General features: G+C 38.7%; 1 protein-coding gene across 20 annotated transcripts in view; it reads right to left on the bottom strand.

Annotated features, from left to right (window-relative positions):
- The window catches only part of PAM (peptidylglycine alpha-amidating monooxygenase), a 155,155-nt gene that overhangs the window by 117,168 nt on the left and 18,049 nt on the right, over nt 1–19,938 (bottom strand). For all 20 annotated transcript variants that reach the window (XM_059175563.1, XM_059175564.1, XM_059175565.1 and 17 more), the window contains exon 3: nt 1,164–1,221. In XM_059175563.1, the coding sequence (XP_059031546.1) occupies nt 1,164–1,221 (58 nt within the window). The remainder of the gene's footprint in view (nt 1–1,163; nt 1,222–19,938) is intronic.

Raw genomic sequence — 19,938 nt, 5'->3', positions numbered from 1 at the left:
CAAATATACTTTGGTCTGGCTTTTCAGGTCTATACTGCACATTCCTGTGGGGACACCTCATGAAAATTCACCCTCAGATGGCCCTACGGTGACTGTACACATTTTATAATTCACATAATAGCCATTTCAGACAGCCCACTTGATGATTAGTTTCATGGGACTAAAGCACAACGCTCATTACCATTACTTTCTCTCTAAAATCAACATCTCAAACCAGAGAAGTAAAGCAGGGGGAGAAAAAGAATAAAGGTGTGAATAAACATGCCAATCGCACCTCCTCCCTAAACAGTTAAAAGTCTGTCATCGGGATATTTCAATTAAAACAACCTAGATGGGGGCACCTGGGTGGCTCAGTGGGTTAAGCCTCCGCCTTCAGCTCAGGTCATGATCTCAGGGTCCTGGGATCAAGCCCCACATCGGGCGCTCTGCTTGGCGGGGAGCCTGCTTCCCCCCTTTCTGTCTCTGCCTGCCTCTCTGCCTACTTGTGATCTCTCTCTGTGTCACATAAATAAATAAAATCTTTAAAACAAAACAAAACGAAAAAAAAACCTAGATGAAAACAGATGGCATTTTGTCACTTTTCCCATCTGATTTAAAGCCTCAGCCAGGGTAGGTAGGACCTGCCATTTATGAGTCCTCTTATTCTATAATATAAGCAACAGGACCAATGCTCCTTCCTTTCCCCCTTTCCCCCTGCTTCCCTTCTCTCCTCCTCTCAATCTCTCCTTCCTTCCTTCTTACCCATCTACGGTTTGACAGGCAAAATCTTAAGTTCCCTGATGTTGAGTCTAAGTACAGTCGATTTATAGCACGAACCAACAGGTAAATAAACAGTCTGTTGAGTGGAGTGGAATTAAGCATCCAGCCACAGACAGAAAGCCAATACTATACAAATGGGACCCCATGGCATTGGCAACCGTGGACATCTGCATGCAAGTCCTTAACGATTATTACCCGTGAATCTCTCCAGATGCAGTTTGTAATCTTGTCTCTGAGAGGCCTTCTCTCGTTTGTTTCTGCATTAGGCATGATAAATGCATTTCGGAGACTGACAGTGAAAGATTAATATGCTCATAACCGTCAAAGAGAACCTTTCACTGATTTCAAGTAGCTGCCCTCCCTTCAGCCACCCACCCCGGGCACACCATCCAATTAATACTTACTCACGAAGGCTTCCTCATCCACCGGCAGACGCACTGACATGCAGAAGTAGGTATCAGACTATTAGGGAAAGAAAGATAAAAAATCGAATGAATCTGCTGCTAGTAAAGGAGAGAGAGAGAGAGAAAGCAAGCAAACAAACAAACAAACAAAAACAGTAAAGCAAGGGCTCCGTGACTGAAAAAGAACTACTACTGGCCCGGTGAGGTAAAGTTGCCTTCCAGTGGGGTGCGACCAAGTTAATGGAAGGGCCAAGTCTAGAACACAGGCACTCCAAACATTGTTCCAGGACTCTTTCCTAACTGACTTCAAATCCTATCGACAAGGCCAATTGTCACGAGTGGTATTTCTTGTACTGTCCCAGTTAAAAGGCAACATTTTAGATGCTTCTATAAAAAGAGAGAAACACTTTTATGCACTTGACTTTTTTTTTTTTTTAAGATTTTATTTATTTATTTGACAGAGAGAGATCACAAGTAGGCAGAGAGGCAGGCAGAGAGAGAGAGAGGAGGAAGCAGGCTCCCTGCTGAGCAGAGAGCCCGATGCGGGACTCGATCCCAGGACCCTGAGATCATGACCTGAGCCGAAGGCAGCAGCTTAACCCACTGAGCCACCCAGGCGCCCCTATGCACTTGACTTTAAAGTGGTATAGGAGTTAGTGTTGACCATCTTCACTATATGCGTAATTAAATATTTAATTTCCGGAATCACTTTACAGCTGCTCAAATATTAATTAGAGAAAGACAATGAATAAAAGTTGGTCTTAAATTATAATATTTGGTTGTTCTCGCTTACTTTAATCTTCTTATGTTGTACATTGAAGAAATCAACATTCACTCAAGTTATTCTTTCTTTTCCAACAATTAATCTCTTATCTAAATGGTCGTTTTCCACCATCAAATATATTAACATTAAGAATTTTTAGTGATAAAAATTGCAATTTAAAGAGAATGGGCTTCTGTCGACCTACACATTCCACTTCCTTAGTAGAAGATCCTATGCAGTGAACTGTGTGCCATGGTTGATTATATGCACAATACAAATATAGACCAAACTCATTTAATAATTCATACTTCATGGATTACTACTGTACAGTGCTAGAATCAAGAGGCTCCATAAACATGGATGGAGATCATCTGTATATCAATAAACCTACTAGATAGCCCTGAAAAATTATGAAATTTGTACCTCTTTTTTTTTTTTTTAAAGATTTTATTTGACAGACAGAGATCACAAGTAGGCAGAGAAGCAGGCAGAGAGAGGAGGATGCAGGCTCCCTGCTGAGCAGAGAGCCCGATATGGGGCTCGATCCCAGGACCCTGGGATCATGACCTGAGCTGAAGGCAGAGGCTTTAACCCACTGAGCCACCCAGGCGCCCCTTGTACCTCTTTTTTAAAAAATTCTGTCCTGGGTGGGAGTTCAACTATACCTCAAATCACCACCTTAAACTTTGTGAGAAATAAGATTCAGTGTGTAAGATTTTGTATATGCCATTTTTTCCCAATTATACAAACTGTTTTAATAAAAGGCTTTATAATTATTTCAATTCATTTTTATTTTGCTAAGAAGGAAATGTGCTGGGAGATGTTGATGGTTGCACAGCAAGGAGGTGAAGTTACATGAATGACAGAAATGTGGACTGTGTAACCAAAACCCGAGAAATGTAATGGGAAAATAATGCTTAAAGATCTTATAATCATGTATGACACTGTTCATAAATATTTTTCCAATCTCTGAATTACTACTGTCACAAAACCCCATTCTAACATAAAAAATAGAAAGTGGAAGATTCTTTTCTATTTGGCCCTCCTGAGCTATGAGTAATTCAGGGCTAGAAACGATCCATGGCTACTGTAGCCACTGTTCTACTGTTACCATTGCTAAGCAAACAGTCAATGAATGCTTATTACGTGCCAGGCATAGTTCTTCACGAACTCTAGCAACTAATAATTAAAATAACCAAACATCGTAGGTAGCTACTATTAGGAACTCCACTTTAAAGATAGTAAGAATAATAACTAACATTTACTGAGAGCTTACTATGTGCCAGCACTGTTCTAAATACTCCATATGTCTTAACGTCTCTAATCCTCAAAACACAAATTTGTGATAAACTCTCTCTCCCATTTTCCAGATGAGGAAACCAAGGCAAACAGACGCTAAGTAACTTTTCTGTTTGTTCTAGCCAAAACCTGCCACTAGGCAGGTAGGCTCGTGAAGCCCCTCTTAGCACAGCTGCTTTAGAAAGCTGGCAATTCTAAATCTTTGCTCCACCTCTCTGAGATGTAAATCTTCCATAACCCAGAATGGTCTTCTCATATCCAATGAAACAATCCTGCTCTGGTTCTCAGCCAGTGGATGCCTTGTTCTAACTCACATCACTGTTTCCTGTCATAAAGATACGAGAGGCTTGTTTTTCCTCTAGACAGGTAACAGTGAGTAAACCCAGAAGGTCTCATCGCAGGGACCACCCACCTAATATTCCTCAGTGCTTTTCCCTTAGCATCCCCCAGAGTCCAAAGGTCTTCTGCCCCTTGTTTTGGCAGAGTTGACTTCAGTTCACATTGGACCTCCTTCACTCCTAGAATGGTTATTTTTTAAGATATCTGTCTTTACCATGTTAACTCATCTCCACCTAATTTACCTTCTGACACTGGTAAGTGTGGGAGCTGGAATCTGTACCGAAGTAGCCTGACTAATGCATTACAGATCATTCAAAGCACTATGAGCAATTAATGACTTAAAAGGAAATATAAAAACAAAAGTCAGTTTAAAGTAGCTAAGTACATATTTATAATAGGAAAGGATAAAAGGTTGCAATTAAACTCAAACCAAAGTTCTTTCATATTTGGATTTATCTTTCATTTTATTATAAGCCACTTCAAGTTGTTTTTGGAATAGTTAACTTACAGGACTAAATACATATATCAAATTCAAAAAGTTGGTTCTTTTGATTAAAAATAAACAACTAAGAACACTAATGCTTGCATGTACAGAATAAAGGAAACTACTATTATACTCAGAATCGATCAGAGCCATATTGTATTCTTATTCTTCTCAGCAGTTGCGCAATTTAAAATTGGGAATGTCTTCCTTCTACCAATTTTTATTTCTCAGCTTACAACTTCTCTGATGAGAATAAATTCAGATTTCAATGATTTTTTGTTGTTGTTCCGTTGAAGCCAGTTTAAAAAAAAAAAATAAGAGATGAGAGAGATCCTCTGCAGAATAAATAGCATTTGGCAAAATTATTTGGGGAGAGCAAAGTCTGTATTACACATTGCACCAATGGTGTCCCATGCCCCATCATACTCTGATTTAGGATTTTACTTATGCCCCATTTTTCAATATAAAGAATAATTCTGTTAGAAGAAAAGAAGGTAAAACCTTTTTCTTTTCCTAAAAATGAGCACACTAAAAAATACAGTGTCTATTAAATCAATAATTAGCCTTCAGCTGAAAGCTCTGAAGACCAGTTCAACAGAACAGAGAACAAAAAGTAATTTATTATTTTCTCTGCAAGTGTAAAAGGTGTCAGTGAATTTGTTCTATAGTATTCTGGTAATACAGTTTGCTTCCTAGAATTAAGTTGAGAGCTCAAGGTCTATGTAAGGAAGGTATGGCCCTAAGGGTCATTTACATGGTTTAACTGGAGAAGCAATACCTTAAAGATGTCTAAGAGCCAAGTTCTGTCCCCCTTAGGCTGGGTAAGTCTGAGTAAGCACTCTTTTTGTGTTACTTCATTTTCTTCTCACAATTATGCTGTGAGTAGGACTAAGAGGCAACGAATCATTTTTTACAGAAATGGAAACAGATTCACAGAAAGGTTATTGGTCTACCTAAGGCCACCCAGGTAGTTAGTGTCAGAACAAGGATTAAAGGTCTTCAAGTTTACACCTTCAAGATGATTAGAAATAGCTATGTGTCTTTCCTGCCATTTTCTTGCCATTAACCTAGTTTCTTGCCATTTTAGTCTAGTTAAATGTGATTCTGGAGAGTCCTTTGAACCTTCATACCTCTTTTTCTCTAACTATGAGAGTAAATGCTATATTTAAAATTAAATGCAAGGCTCTTCGTAAGTAAATGAATAACTTTTTTTTTTTAATTTTTATTTTTAACAAAACAGGTTAATTTGCTGAAGAATGGTTTAGACAATAGCCTTTGCCAAACTATTATGAACTCATTATAGTGCAGGGAAAGAAAGATTTTTTAGGTGATTACAAAATACTGTTTCATCAATATAGGTTACTTTCTATAGCAAGTTCCAAGAAGGGATAGGTTTACTTTAAATTTAAATTCCATGCTGTAAAGCAGTAGTCAGTATAAGAATTTAAGGCGATAATAACATGTAATCACATACTTAACTACCACCAACCCTGCGATCAAGAAACTATTAAAAAAAAAGAAACAAAAAACAAGGCTTCTGAGTCAACAACATTAAGAAACCTGGGACAATACATTTCTCAAAGTAATAAAACTTCATGAACAAGTAACCAGTTATGTTTTTCTTTTTCTCAGGATAACCACGGAGAACACCATTTAACAGTACCCTGATCAGATAACTATAACCCCACCCCCTTTGTCAACAATACAAACCAAATTCAACTGACTTAAACATATGATCAATATTTAGCATATGATACCTTGTCAAAGGGAAAACATTTACTGAATGCAATTGTACATTATTCTAGAACATCCCATCATAGTCATTTCCCATGATAACACTGCCAGGCAAGTGTTACAGACACTGTTTTAAAGGCATAAAACTGAAACTCAAACAGGTAAGTAACTTGTTTGTGATTAAACAAAATTCTTGAAACTGATGAAATGGAATTTGAGCCGAGTTCATTAAAACACTTCTCTGCCCAAAATAGGAAAATAGCTATTAAAAGGTTGTTTTTCAAATCTCTCTAATATTTGAAAAGAAAATACCAGTTCTTAGACACAACTTTAGTTGTTTCCTTGATGAAGGAGAGAAATAAAGGAATCCAAGACACATAAAATTTAACAAGAAGTTTTAGTCCAAGTCCCCTAAATTTTCAATAACATCTGAGAGTATCTCATGAAAGCTTGTTGACAGACTGCAAAGAACTAGACTAGAACCACAGCGATTTAATGCTGTCATTATTTTGTTTCTGCAAAGTAAAGCTATTTGAAAGCCTATATGTAACTCAGATCAGTGTTTCTCTCTAACATATTCCGAAGACGCAAAAACAGCACGTTACTGCCCATTGTAATAGTTTCTCCATTTGAACATCCCAGAAAGGATGCTTCCATAATTCAACCCAAACTACCAGTACAACCTTTCACAAATTTTCCACATATCATCATCATGAATCTTATTTTTCTCTCTGTGGGAAGAACGTAGTATCTGAGCTTGGTGCCAGGGGAGTGTCTGTAAAATACTGTGGATTCAAACTGCTAACACAAGGCTCAGATGTACAAAAAGGGAGAAATAATGTGAATCTACATAGCCGTGCTTCCCAGGGCTCTCCGATGTGGCACATCAGCCAAATCTGAATCAAGAGGGATACGGCTCCTGGAAGCGAGCCAAGAAAAGCACATTTTTCTGACAAAAGTAGTGTACCAGAAATGAAAATTCTTTATTGCTAAAGAACTTCTATTATATTCCATTATTACCCATTTCTTAAAAGATTTTATTTAGTTATCTGAGAGAGAGCGTGCATGAGCAGGGAAAGGCGCAGGGAGAAGGAGAAGCAGGCTCCCCACTGAGCAAGGAGCCCAACGGGGAGCTCATTCCAGAACCCCAAGATCATGACCTGAGCCGAAGGCAGATGCTTAACTGACTGAGACACCCAGGCGCCCCTATTATTACCCATTTTAAACCAAGAGTTCTCTTGCAGACAATAGGGTTCAGTAACACCTTGCTTACATTATTTAAAGAGTGTTCTTTATTTTGATTTAGTTGTTCGTGAGACAGAAATACAGTGGTTTCTACAGAATACGTAGTTAATAACATCAAGTGCATATTTAAATTAATACGGAACAAACAAAACCATCTGTTCACACAAAACCAGTAATTTTTGTTTTGGGAAACCAGAGGTACCATTCAGATTCTAGTGCGGAACACTCTGATTTGATCCTGATTAGATAATATCCTCACAGGCCCTTATATTGTTTGGACTTGAAGGATCCCTGCAGACCACCTTTCTCAAGGAGACTCTCCAATGTGGTGACACAAACAGGCATACAAATAGACAATACGACCCAGTTTTACCCAGATATGTTTACTTCTGCGGCTGTTTGCAAATGGTTTTCTGTGAATAGGCCTCAACCCATAGAGATATTATATTGTGTATGGCATGGTCTCTGGTCTTTTCTCAGCCGTCCCTTGAGCAGTGAAATCATCTCGTGGTAGCAACTGTGACTTTGTGCCTTCGAGTTGTTGCTTGCAAAGCGAGCAGTAACCTCTTTTTTTTTTTTTTTTAAATTTTTTACTTTTTATAAACATATAATATATTTTTATCCCCAGGGGTACAGATCTGTGAATCACCAGGTTTACACAGTTCACAGCCACACCATAGCACATACCTTCCCCAATGTCCATAACCCCACCCCCCTCTCCCAACCCCCCTCCCCCCAGGAACCCTCAGTTTGTTTTGTGAGATTAAGAGTGATTTATGGTTTGTCTCCCTCCCAATCCCATCTTGTTTCATTTATTCTTCTCCTACCCCCTTAACCCACCATGTTGCATCTCCACTTCCTCATATCAGGGAGATCATATGACAGTTGTCTTTCTCCGCTTGACTTATTTCGCTGAGTAGTAATCTCTTGACCAGCTGAGACCACACACAGTTTAAATCCAATCCAGACAAACTGTAGCGGCTCCACAAAAGCCCTTCATTTCCACACAGTACTCACTTTGGATTTATTATTTTTTTTTAAGATTTTATTTAATTGATATATTAGAGAGAAAGCAAGACAGAGAGGGAGCAGAAGCAGGGGTGGGGAGGAGAAGATTCTCTGCTGAGCAGAAAGCATGAGTTGGGGCTCCACACAGGGCTCAACCTGGGGCTTGATCCCAGGACCCCCGGATCATGACCTGAGCTGAAGGCAGAAGCTTAACAGACTGAGCCATCCAGGTGCCCCCTCACTTTGAGTTTAAATAATTCGAGTTCTGCGAAGCACTAGTGGAAACCTCAGGCATGGTGGTCATGCTGCTAGTCCAACAAGGGAAAGGCTCAGAAAATGATGAAGTCTCTGTGACAAGGACTTTAGTTAGGAGAGGAAGGAAGAGATTGGAAAATTGTTTTTTCAAAGTTTTCTTTTAATCGATCCGGTTTGAAAACAGAATCAAATTGCTGTTTCCCAAAGTGATTTTAATGCATGCTTACTAAGCTTAAACTGACACAGCAGTCTGTATTTTCGACGTCATCCTAGTATAAAAGAAAGCTAAAGCAAAGGAAAATTAGAGCAGAACACAAATGCTTTTCTGGAGCAAAACGCAGGTTTAAAAAGGCTACCTCTCCAGGCAAACCAAGAAACAGACTCTTTACTGCAAAGAAGGTGAGGGTTGCTAGAGAGGTGGTGGGTGGAGAACTGGGCCAAATGGGTGATGGAGGTTAAGGACGGCACCAGGTATGTAATGTAAGTGATGAATCCCTAAATTCTACACCAGAAAACAATACTACATTGCATGTTAACTGACTGGAATTTGAATAAAAATCTGGAGAACATAAAAGAATCAAGAAAGATAAGACTTTCTATTTTAGATGCTGTATTCTATATTTAAAAGCACAACAGGCTATTAAACTTCTTCAGCAATATATATTTATGTTGCAAAGTTGGAAGAAGATGCAGAATAAAAAACCTTGTAATTAAAAAAAAAAAAAAAACAAACCAAAATCTACCTCTCTAAAACCAGAACTTAAGATACTTAAAGATAAAATCCCTTAAACTGTCACTTTGTGTATGCTCTATCCTAATTTTCCCTCTGCTCTTGTCTTTCCCTTAACATATACATATAAAATATGTGGGCACCGAGTAGCTCCGTCATGACTTGATAGCTCAAGTCATGATACCAGGGTATCATGGTATCAGGATACCATGATACCTGGGTCCTGGGATGAAGCCCTGCATCGGGCTCCCTGCTTGGTGGGAAGCCTGTTTCTCCCTCTCCCGCTCCCCCTGCTTGTGTTCTCTCTCGCTGTGTCTCTCTCTGTCAAATAAATACATAAATAAGATATTTTAAAAAATACATATAAAATATGTTTTTTATGTTTATATTCATTAAGCTGTAGAATAAATAGTCATAGTGAGAATTTTATGTTAAAAATGTTCCCAAATTGACTAAAAGAAAGCATTCTTCAAAACGCTCTACTCTTGTCCTAAACGTTAGGTTGTAAGCTCTAGCCCCATCAACTTTTTGGATGTTTAGTCCAATCTAGAATGTAATCTTCTTGTCATAATGTCTGCCTTGCATCCTAAGCATATACAATAATATCTGGCACATACTGGAAGCTCTATAAATATTTGCTGAATTTTGCCTGTACCTTCCTCCTTTGGTGGCAAAAAACGGACAATTTAAGAAAGGCCGAAGTGAAACCTGTATTATAGATGCTGCCTAATTAGGGTTTTACACGGCATCACTTTTTCATATGAATTTTATCCTTCAGTTGATTCATCCCAAAATCCCATTTGCATTTTTAAACTATAATCACACTATGGCTGATGATGACAAGATTCTTAATGCCAAGTAGCTCAAGTGGAAGCTACTTCCTGGCAAGGGCTCTTCTTTGGGAATTACAAATCTGTATGAGCAAATGATGAAGGAAAAAATATTTTGGTGAGTGAACATCTGTCTTAGAGCTTTCACACACTTTTATTTAAGAGATAACAGAAAGGAACATACTAATAACAGTATATAATTAATCACTCAGGCCACAACCAGTGATGACAATGGAAGGATCCTCCTTGGGATTTCTGATTCTGGGGAAGTTCTGTGAGAGGAAACTACTGTTCTCAACAGAGCTTGCTGATGACCTCTACTACTTACCTCCCCCAAGCTTAAGCCAGTGGTTTATGCTTTTCATCCAGTTTCCCAAAAATGAAAGCTTTCTGAACCTTGTGCCAACATTAACTAGCCACAGCCACACCTCTCTCTTAGCAGCAGACTGGAAAGTGACTATCTCAAATCTGTTTGGAGATACTTCAGAACAGAAAGGTCTCACAGTCCCTACCCCCAAACAGCACATTTCTAAGCTACGTGGCTTACCTTTGATTCTAGGACAATATGGAGTCATGGAAGAGAAGTTCTGAAACTTAACAGGTCTGTCAGTTACTTTACTACTTGAAATGCATTCTACTCTTTGGAAATTTAAAGTGAACCGTGAGAAAACAGAGTGGTCTACACAATTTCTGTTCTTTCTGGAGCTGTTCCCAGATGCCTTGTAGTCGTCTCATGAATACTTGCTCACCTTTAAAATCTCTTTTAACGTCTGTGTCGAAATCCATTCTTCCACCCATCCATTCATTCACTCAACAAACATACTGGGTGGGCAACTCCCGCAAAACTGTGAGCAAAAGTATACGTGGTTTCCGTCCTCACAGAGCTTGCAGTCTGCCAGCTGAGCAGACCAATAATCACACAGATACATGTGTTTTGCTGTTTTGATTAATACATGGTAGAAGTAAAGGTTGCTGTTAAGAGCCAGGAATTCACGGGAAATGACACAGATGGAGGAGGATTAGCAAAGCTTTAGGCATAGGAAACAGTCTTTTCAAAGGTCCTATACTTGGGAGAAAATTTGATGGACTGTGAAAATAAAAGTTAGTGCCTTTACTTTTTTTATAAGAGAAGAATTTGCTGTTTTTTTTTTTTTTAAAGACTTTATTTATTTATTTGACAGACAGAGATCACAAGTAGGCAGAGAGGCAGGCAGAGAGAGAGAGAGGAGAAAGCAGGCTCCCTGCTGAGCAGAGAACCTGATGTGGGGCTCGATCCCAGGACCCTGAGATCATGACCTGAGCCGAAGGCAGAGGCTTTCACCCACTGAGCCACCCAGGTGCCCCTAAAAGTCAGTGCATTTAGACAGGGGAATCAAGTTGGACTGGAAAAGGAGATGTGGGGCACACATTGCTAGACCTTGTAGTCCATGTTAAGGACTCTGGTTGTTTTGTTTTATTTTGTTTTTCTTTTTTTTTTTTTTCCCTTCACTTCTTACTTACTTACATACATATATACATTTATTTATTGGAATCTCTACACCCAACATGGGGCTCAAACTCACAATGCCAAGATCAAGGGTTCCACACTCTTCCAAATGAGCCAGCATGGTGCCCCAATTTTGTTTTTCTTGAGAGCAACAGGAAGCCAATGAAATGTTTTGTAGGAAACTGACATAGAGGCTCAAATTAATTAGAGAGGTAAGTAAAAGGGCCGGGCAGGTATACAGAAAAGTGATATTAGCTTGGAAGTGAGTGTTGGCACTAAAGAAAGAGAACAGATTGTAGAGACATTTAAGAGGTAAAATAGGCGTGCCTGTGTGGCTCAATAGGTTAAGCATTCCACTCTTGATGTCATCTCAGGTCATGCTATCAAGGTGCTGGGATTGAGCCCTGCATCTAGTTCCCCACTCAGTGCGAGTCTGCTTGTCTCCCTCTCCCTCTGCCCCTGCCCCTACCCATGTGCTTGCTCTCTCTCAAATCAATAAATCATAAATTAAATAAATAAATAAATGGTGAAATAGACATGACTGGGAGTGGATTTGGATGGGACAGAAGGAGGCGACACTGGGATGATTCCTAGATTTCTGGTGAACTCTTCCTGACTGAATGCACTGGTAGCAGTCGAGACCAAAAACCCAAGAAGACCAGGTTTGAAGAAGAAAATGGATTTGTCATTGGACATATGGAACTTAGGAAGCATTTGAAAAACCTGTCAGTAAATATCAAATGGGAAGTTGGGTCAAAGTTCCTTTTTAGAGGAAAGGCCTAGAAATGTTATAAGTATATGTAAGGTGGGTGGTAGCTGGGCAGTGGGTGTGGAGGAAGCTCTTTTGGGAGAGTAGAAAACAGAAAAGACAAGTGACTGAGCTCTTAAGGAGCTGGCTAAAGGAAGAGTAGCCACCGAGGTCAGAGATAAACCAAGAGAGTATTATACCCAGAAGCTGAGGAGAGGCCATGTTTCAAAAAGGAGAAAGTAGTTGATAACTTCTCTAATTAAAACCCATTTGTTAACAGTGTTCTTGGGGGGGTGGGGGATAGGGATGCCTACAATTTAATTCTAACATTTAGACATATACTGTTTTGTGTGTTAACACTCAGCTAGGAGTGTTAACACTCCTTCCTTCCTTAAGGAAGCCAGTTCCTCCTGGTAGCTCCTCCTTCAAGGACTATGACTGGATACTCGGGCCTCCTGACTCAGGGACTTCTCAGGGCTGTAAAGCTCCCACCACACTTACAGTCCAAATTCCCCACACTCTCTAGTGTTGGCCCTCTACGCTGCCTCCCAATAAAGAAATGCCTGCGGCAACAGGACAAGGCAGAGTCACCACAAAGTTCTCCCACCAGCTCCTCCGGTGGTGGTCACAGGGCCTATTCCAACATAGGAAACAGTAAAGAACATCAGTGAAAAGGGAAATGAAAAGACAAACTGGGGCGCCTGGCTGGCTCAGTCAGAAAAGCGTGTGACTCTTGATCTCAGGGTCGTGGGTTTGAGTCCCACATTGGGGGTAGAGATGACTAAAATAAAATAAAACAAAATAAAATAAACTTTGAAAAAAAAAGAGAAAGAAAAAACAACAACAGCAGCAAAAAACAAAGATTTAGGAGGCTGAAGGAAAAACGATGGGTCAATAAATCAACTTAAAACCTCCAAATATTCAAAATAAAACAATATAAGGACAATTATTTGACACAATACTGGTATTATATAAGTTCAACAGGGTATAATAGCACCAAGTAATAAATCTCTATGGATGCTTGCTGATTTTCACCCAAGAAACATTTTTATGCCATAGACTAGTGGTGTTAACAACACCTAGGAATCTGAATGTGTGATTTACCTCTTCAGCACACACTGATTTTAAATTTTTTTGTCATGTATTAAGGACTAGCAAGATGACGTACTAGAAAAGCGCATACTTTGTACATAAAATAGAGAAGTACAAATACTGCAAAATTAAAATAGTCAACTTTTAGTAATAGTCCAACGGACTTCAGCACACCTGTATAAATGCTGCAGCTCTGGGCAACAATCCAAGTCTTCCGTATTATATATTTGTAATGAGATTAATATTGTGAAAATATAAAACTGTTGTACTCCCATTTCTCTCCCAAATAAATCACATTTGGTTCCCCAGAAGCCATTCTGTTAATAGGGCTCCAAAGGAGGCAGGGCTAATGCGAGCTCGGAAAGGGGAGAACGGGCACAGCTGAGGCAGGAGGAGGAAAGGAAGAAATCTCCAGCCAAGAGGAAGTTAATTTCATAGTCACAGATGAGATGTCAGAGTTGATACCAATGAAGACAACTGAGCCCAAGAATTCCATTAATTTGAAGCCCCTCCTACCGCCCAAGTCTATTAATTTAAGACCCCTTCTTTTCATATACCCAGATATTATCCTGACAAATAAAAAAAGAAGGAGGAAGGGGAAAAGCCTAATCATTAGTTGAGATGATTGTCTGAACCCAAAGGGAGTGGGATACCCTCAACTGATACTTTTAAGATTTTCTTCCTTACTACTCAGAGGGTCAGGAGCTTAGGAAGCTAAATTAGATAAGTTTTTTTAAAAAAGTAAGATCTTTATTTTCCTTGCATACTTGGAGAGCAGTGTGTGACTTCTGACTCTGCTACATACATAAGCAGAGAACAATTTATAAATTAATGGATTAATTCATTATTTGTACTTTTACTATTTGTTATGCATTAATAACTGACATCAGTATGGTATACCATTGCCTGATAAATTTCTTTCTTTTTTTTTTTTTAATTTTATTTATTTATTTGACAGAGAGAAATCACAAGTAGATGGAGAGGCAGGCAGAGAGAGAGGGAAGCAGGCTCCCCGCTGAGCAGAGAGCCCGATGCGGGACTCGATCCCAGGACTCTGGGATCATGACCCGAGCAGAAGGCAGCGGCTTAACCCACTGAGCCACCCAGGCGCCCTGCCTGATAAATTTCTTATGAAAGAGATCTAAAATGGGTAAATAATCTTGTAAGTCTTAAGTATACTTATGTACTCATGGCAATGATTAACAGGATTTTTTGTCCTGAAAGATGACTGATTTTTTATTTCATTTATTGTGGTACTTAAAATTGGTACAAACATTTCAAAAAAGCAAAATGGCAATGAATGGTTAGGGCTATGAAAGTGTTTATCAAAAACAGCCCCTTTCTCCTTATAATGAATTGAGCACATATACCAGGATAGATCACAAAGACCATATTAATCAAATACGTAACTTCTGTCTTCTGTAAGAGGCTTAAGAATATGTTTATGATCACAAAGAGGACATCTGGTTGCAAACTGAAGAACGACTCAAAATGGTTTAAGCAGAGATGTAGTCTCTCACATAATGTGTGGTGTGAAATCATCAAGGACTTTGGTTCTTTCCATCTATCAGTTTTATCCTATTCAGCATGTTGCCTTTCATCTGTAGAATTCTTTTGTCCTTATTACAGGATGGCAGTAGCAGCTTCCAGGATCATAGTCTCAGAAACTAATTGCCAAAAGCCAACAGAAGGAAAGTCTCTTTCTTCAGTTCCATTTCAAGAGTGAAGCTTTCGCAGAAGCACTTGCTTGGAGCAGAATTCCCTTCACATCTAACTGGCCAGAACTGTAACACATGCATTCTCTAAACCAATCATATTAAGGTTAAAGGAATTACCATGACTGGCTTGGTCTAATCAAGAGTCACTTTCTGAGCTAGAGAAGGTCAAAAAAGAAAGGGAGAAAAATGCCTGTAGAATGGGCAACCAATAGGTCCTGACGATATTCCTGAGAACAAAAACCAAAACCCTCGTAATTCTAAATTTAACCAGTGGTAGATAACCTTTGGGCAAGTGGGTCCATTTCAATGTCTAGATCTGTGGTGTTCAGAATTTCTGAAACCCCTGTCTTCTTGTCTAGTAAAATAATTAAGTCAACCAAATATATACTCAATTAGACCATTTCTGCAGCATCTCTTAATTAGATGCCAAAAACACACTAAGATTTAGGGACCAAGAGTGGATAAAATGCCAAATTCCGAGTTTGGCCAACCTGATAATCTTGAGGGGAATAAGAGATAGAAAGCCATTTTAATCCTAAATTCAGAAAAAAAAAAAAAAAAAGACAATTGTGCCTTCTGAAAAAAATGTTTCTTTGCTTCAAAAGAAGAGGTACTGCAGGTATGGGGGTATTTACATTTAATGATGAAGTCATATATTGAACTCTAATGATCAAGGGCAAATTCATTCTCTCTCCACCTCCCTCATAGTGATTTTTGCAATCTATTCATTTTCGTCTGACTTCCAACTCATAAAGAAAACATTACAACAGATTTGCATCCTTTGCCTCAAACTTCTAAGAGGAACTATAAAATCAAATATAAAAATATTCTTCGGAACGCTCTGTTTTTCCTTTGCATGTCATAAACATCTCTGTTTCAACATTAGGCAGTAAGAACAAAGCTCCTTGTTTGCTAGTCTGTCTCTTGTTATTGGATGTGTTTTAAAGGCTAATGCCTTGATTTATTCTTGTTTGTATTCCCAAAGACCACTTGGCATAAGAACCGGGTATGTAGTGAATGCTGGTTGAATTCATTTATTGAATTCTTTTTAAACTACATGACTAATAACCTTTCATAAAGGGCCTATTCCTACAAAAAGAGCTCCAAAGCATGCAGTCAATTTTTTCCTTTAAGAATTTTATTTATGCTTTTTTTTAAGACGATCAAGCCAAATTTATCCCACTATAATTTTCCAACTTCCATTGAAAGACAATATTAATAATTCAAAAAAAAATGACTCTACAAAGGTTGTCTTCTCTTTGCGTCTCAAATCCCAGGGGTGGATATTGTCATACAGTTAATAGAGTTATTATTATAATGAACCAAATAGCTTTAGAAACTGCAAATGTCCATTTTCCAGATATGCTTTTACTTATCATCAGTTCATTTCACATTATAGACATAAATAACTGCACTTCACGCAGTATTGGTGTCCTTCTTTAAGCCAGGTTGGAAATTAGGAGAAAACCGAATTTTAAATGAAAGAGCAAATACAATTTTTTTTTTTTTTAAAAAGCTTCATTGTGGGATGCCTGGGTGGCTCAGTTGGTTAAGCATCTGCCTTTGGCTCAGGTCATGATCCCTGGTTCCTGGGATCAAGTCCCACATCAGGCTCCTTGCTCAGCAGGGAGCCTGCTTCTCCCTCTCCTTCTGCTGCTCCCCCTGCTTGTGTACACTCACTCCTCTCTCTCTCTCTCTGTATGTATATATATATATGTATATATATATATATATATATATATATATATTTCTGACAAATAAATAAATAAATGCAATCTTTTTAAAAAATAAAATAAACTTCATTTTTTATTTTATTTATTTTTAAAAGATTTTATTTATTTTTTTTCTTTATTTCTTTATTTGAGAGAAAGAGAGAGTGAGCACGTCAGGGGAAGGGCAGACTCTCCTCTTAGCAGGGAGTCGGACTCAGGGTTCAGTCCCAGGATCCTGGGATCATGCCCTGAGCCGAAGGCAGACATTTAACCCACTGAGCCATCCTGGTACCCCATGACTTACTTATTTTAAACTGGAAGTTTGTGTTTCTTAGTCTCCTTTGTCTATTTCACTCATCTCCTCTCCCTGCCTCTGGCAACCACCAGTTTGTTCTTCCCATTTAAAAGTCTGTTTGTTTGCTTTGTGTTTTAGATTCCACATACAAGTGAAATGATACGGCTTTTATCTTTCTCTGTCTGACTCACTTCACTTAGCATTACGTCTCCTTCACCATGTTGTCTCACATAGCAAGATCTCATTATTTTTGGCTGAGAAACTTTCTATTGAATGTGTTTGTGTTTATGTATATACACACATTTATATCTTTTTTATTCATTTATTTATCAATAGACACTTGGGTTGTTTGTATAACCTGGCTATTGTAAAACAATGTTACAATAAATTTAGGGATGCATGTATCTTTTCTAATTAGTGTTTTCATTTTCTTTGGGTAAATACCCAGTAGTGGAATTACCGGATCATATGGTATTTCTATTTTTAATTTTTTAAACAATATCCATACAGTTTTCCATAGTTGCTGTACCAATTCACATTCCCACAAACAATCCACAAGAGTCTCCCCAGAGGAAAGTTTCTTTTTACAAAAGTATTTCCATTGACAAATTCGGAAGAAATGACATAATTAGAATACTCATCATATGCAACTTCCAATGAATCTAAGCAATGGTAAATATTCATGGCTGCTAAAACCAATAGCTGAAAAGCTGATAGGAAACTTTATATATAATCAACATCCCAATTCCAAATTTAGTATCTATGATTTATATCATAAGAAGAGATCAATCAGACAGTCTATGTTTCCTATTGGCTTAATATAATATCACCTATGAAAAATTCTTGCCAAAAACTCTCAACTCAATCTCAACTCAAGTCTTTTTATGTACCAGTATAGAAATATAAGGGACAGAGGTATTTGTTACATCGAACTGCAGAGATGCAATAAGCAAAACCTAGAATACAGAAAACTCTTTTATTTTTATTTTTGCTTTTTTAAAGATCTTATTTATTTATTTGACAGACAGAGATCACAAGTAGGCAGAGAGGCAGGCAGAGAGAGAGGAGGAAGCAGGCTCCATGCTGAGCAGAGAGCCGGATGCGGGACTCAATCCCAGGACCCTGAGATCATGACCTAAGCAGAAGGCAGAGGCTCAACCCAATGAGCCACCCAGGCACCTGCAGAATACAGAAAACTCTTAGGACAAATGCTGTTTTCCTCACAAATAAATTACAAGGGGAAAAAGAGACAAAAGAATTTTAAGAGTCCCTCTAAGAGACACATATCAACAAGATATACCATGCAGACTATGTTTGGATCCTGATGCAAACGAACCAACATTTAAAAAATATAACAGAGAATCTTGACATTGGCCAGATATGTGGTGATATAATGGTAATTGTGCTTGTCTTAAAAACAAGAACTTTAAAAATATACACCGAAAAACTGTGAAATGAAATGATATCTAGTAGATGCCTCAACATAATTCCATGTGTGTTGGGGGAGGAATGAAGTAAGGGCTATAGATAAAAGAAGCCTGACCATGAGTTTATCATTATGAATGGGTATGTGGGGAGTTCATGATACATTATACAAGCCTTTTAATTTTGTGAATATTAGGAGTTTTCCATTGAAAATGTTTAAAATATAAAGAAGATACAGTTTGTCCCTGGGAATCTTTGCTATCACCTATCAACGCAATAACCGACAAACTGAACAATAAAACATATCTTGATTCCATATACCTTTTGATCCTGGGACATAAAAATAGATAATAATAATTTTCTTCCTTCGGAAGCTTTAAAACATAATGAAGAAAACAAAGCCCACCCTCAGGAAAGAGTGAAGTGCTAAGCTGACTGTTAAGGGCTAGAAGAGTGATAGGGGAATCCAGAGAAGGAGGAGACTAACAACTGGTGACTTGATCCTAGACAGGACCAGTCCAGGGAGGAGGGCCATCTGCCTGGGCCTAATATTGGAGGGCCTTTTCTCCTAGCAAGATTATGCAGAGAGAGAGAGAGCGAGAGACAGATACAAGACTGAAAAAAGATGGCATTTATCTTACAAGCTTCAACTTGTCCACCACTTGTAATTCAGAGACTTAACATATTTTACAAATCTTGTCATTTTCTTGTGGATGGTACTGTACCATTTCTATAATAAAAGTACTAATTTGCTACATTTAATGTTATATTTTTATCAGTCAGGCTTCCTTTAGGAAACAGAAGGCAAAACAAAGGGGACATCTGAGGAAAATGTAACCAGGGAACCAAGAACAAAGCTGTGGGCTAGGTTAAAGCAAGCCTGTAAGGGATGTTGAAATGCTCGAGGAATTTACAAAGTAGCAAGCAGTTACCACTTAAAGACACAGGAGGCAAGAAGGGGACGAGTTGGCAAAATCGGAAACTGTTTTAGCCCTAAGAGATAATCAGAGCTATGGCAGAGGGAGAGAAACACTGTCATGGTCATCTTGCTGCCCAACAGAGAAAGAGCCAAGGAAATAAATTCCCTGGCCTCATCTTCCTGCTTTCCAGTCTTCCATCTCCTCCCACTGACTAGAGCCAACTGGAAGGCACAGAGCAAGGGAGGCTGTGGACCGCACCCATAAAGGTCAGCTTCCCGCAGAGCAGAACAGGCTGGAGAAGAGTGGAGAGGACATCTGGAGAGACCAACGGTAACTACTCCGTCACCTGTAGAATACACCCCTCCTTTCATACTCCTAGTTTGGCATTTCTTAACATTTCAAAAAATGATAAAAGAAAAGCCAAAAAATTAGAGGAAGTGACCCAGACTTCTCTGGGATTCTAGAACAGAGAAGCTGAGTTGCTGAGTACAAAAGGAAGAATTCAGATAAAGTCAAGTAAGAGGAAGACTCCCTAAGCTGTAAAGCTAGTTTGACCCAAAACCCTGAGATGGGACTAAGTGGGGTAGAAGGAGAGACGGTGCGGTGACTGGATGGAAAGGCACACAGGTCACATTTTCGGGGGTTCTGAGAAAGGAAGTGGGATAAAGGGAATGAAGTCCGGTAATGAAAAT

Source organism: Mustela lutreola, chromosome 5 (genome assembly GCF_030435805.1).
Source record: "Mustela lutreola isolate mMusLut2 chromosome 5, mMusLut2.pri, whole genome shotgun sequence".
Lineage (NCBI taxonomy): Eukaryota > Metazoa > Chordata > Mammalia > Carnivora > Mustelidae > Mustela > Mustela lutreola.
The sequence above is the reverse complement of the archived record's forward strand: the minus strand, read 5'-3'. Positions and strand labels throughout refer to the sequence as shown.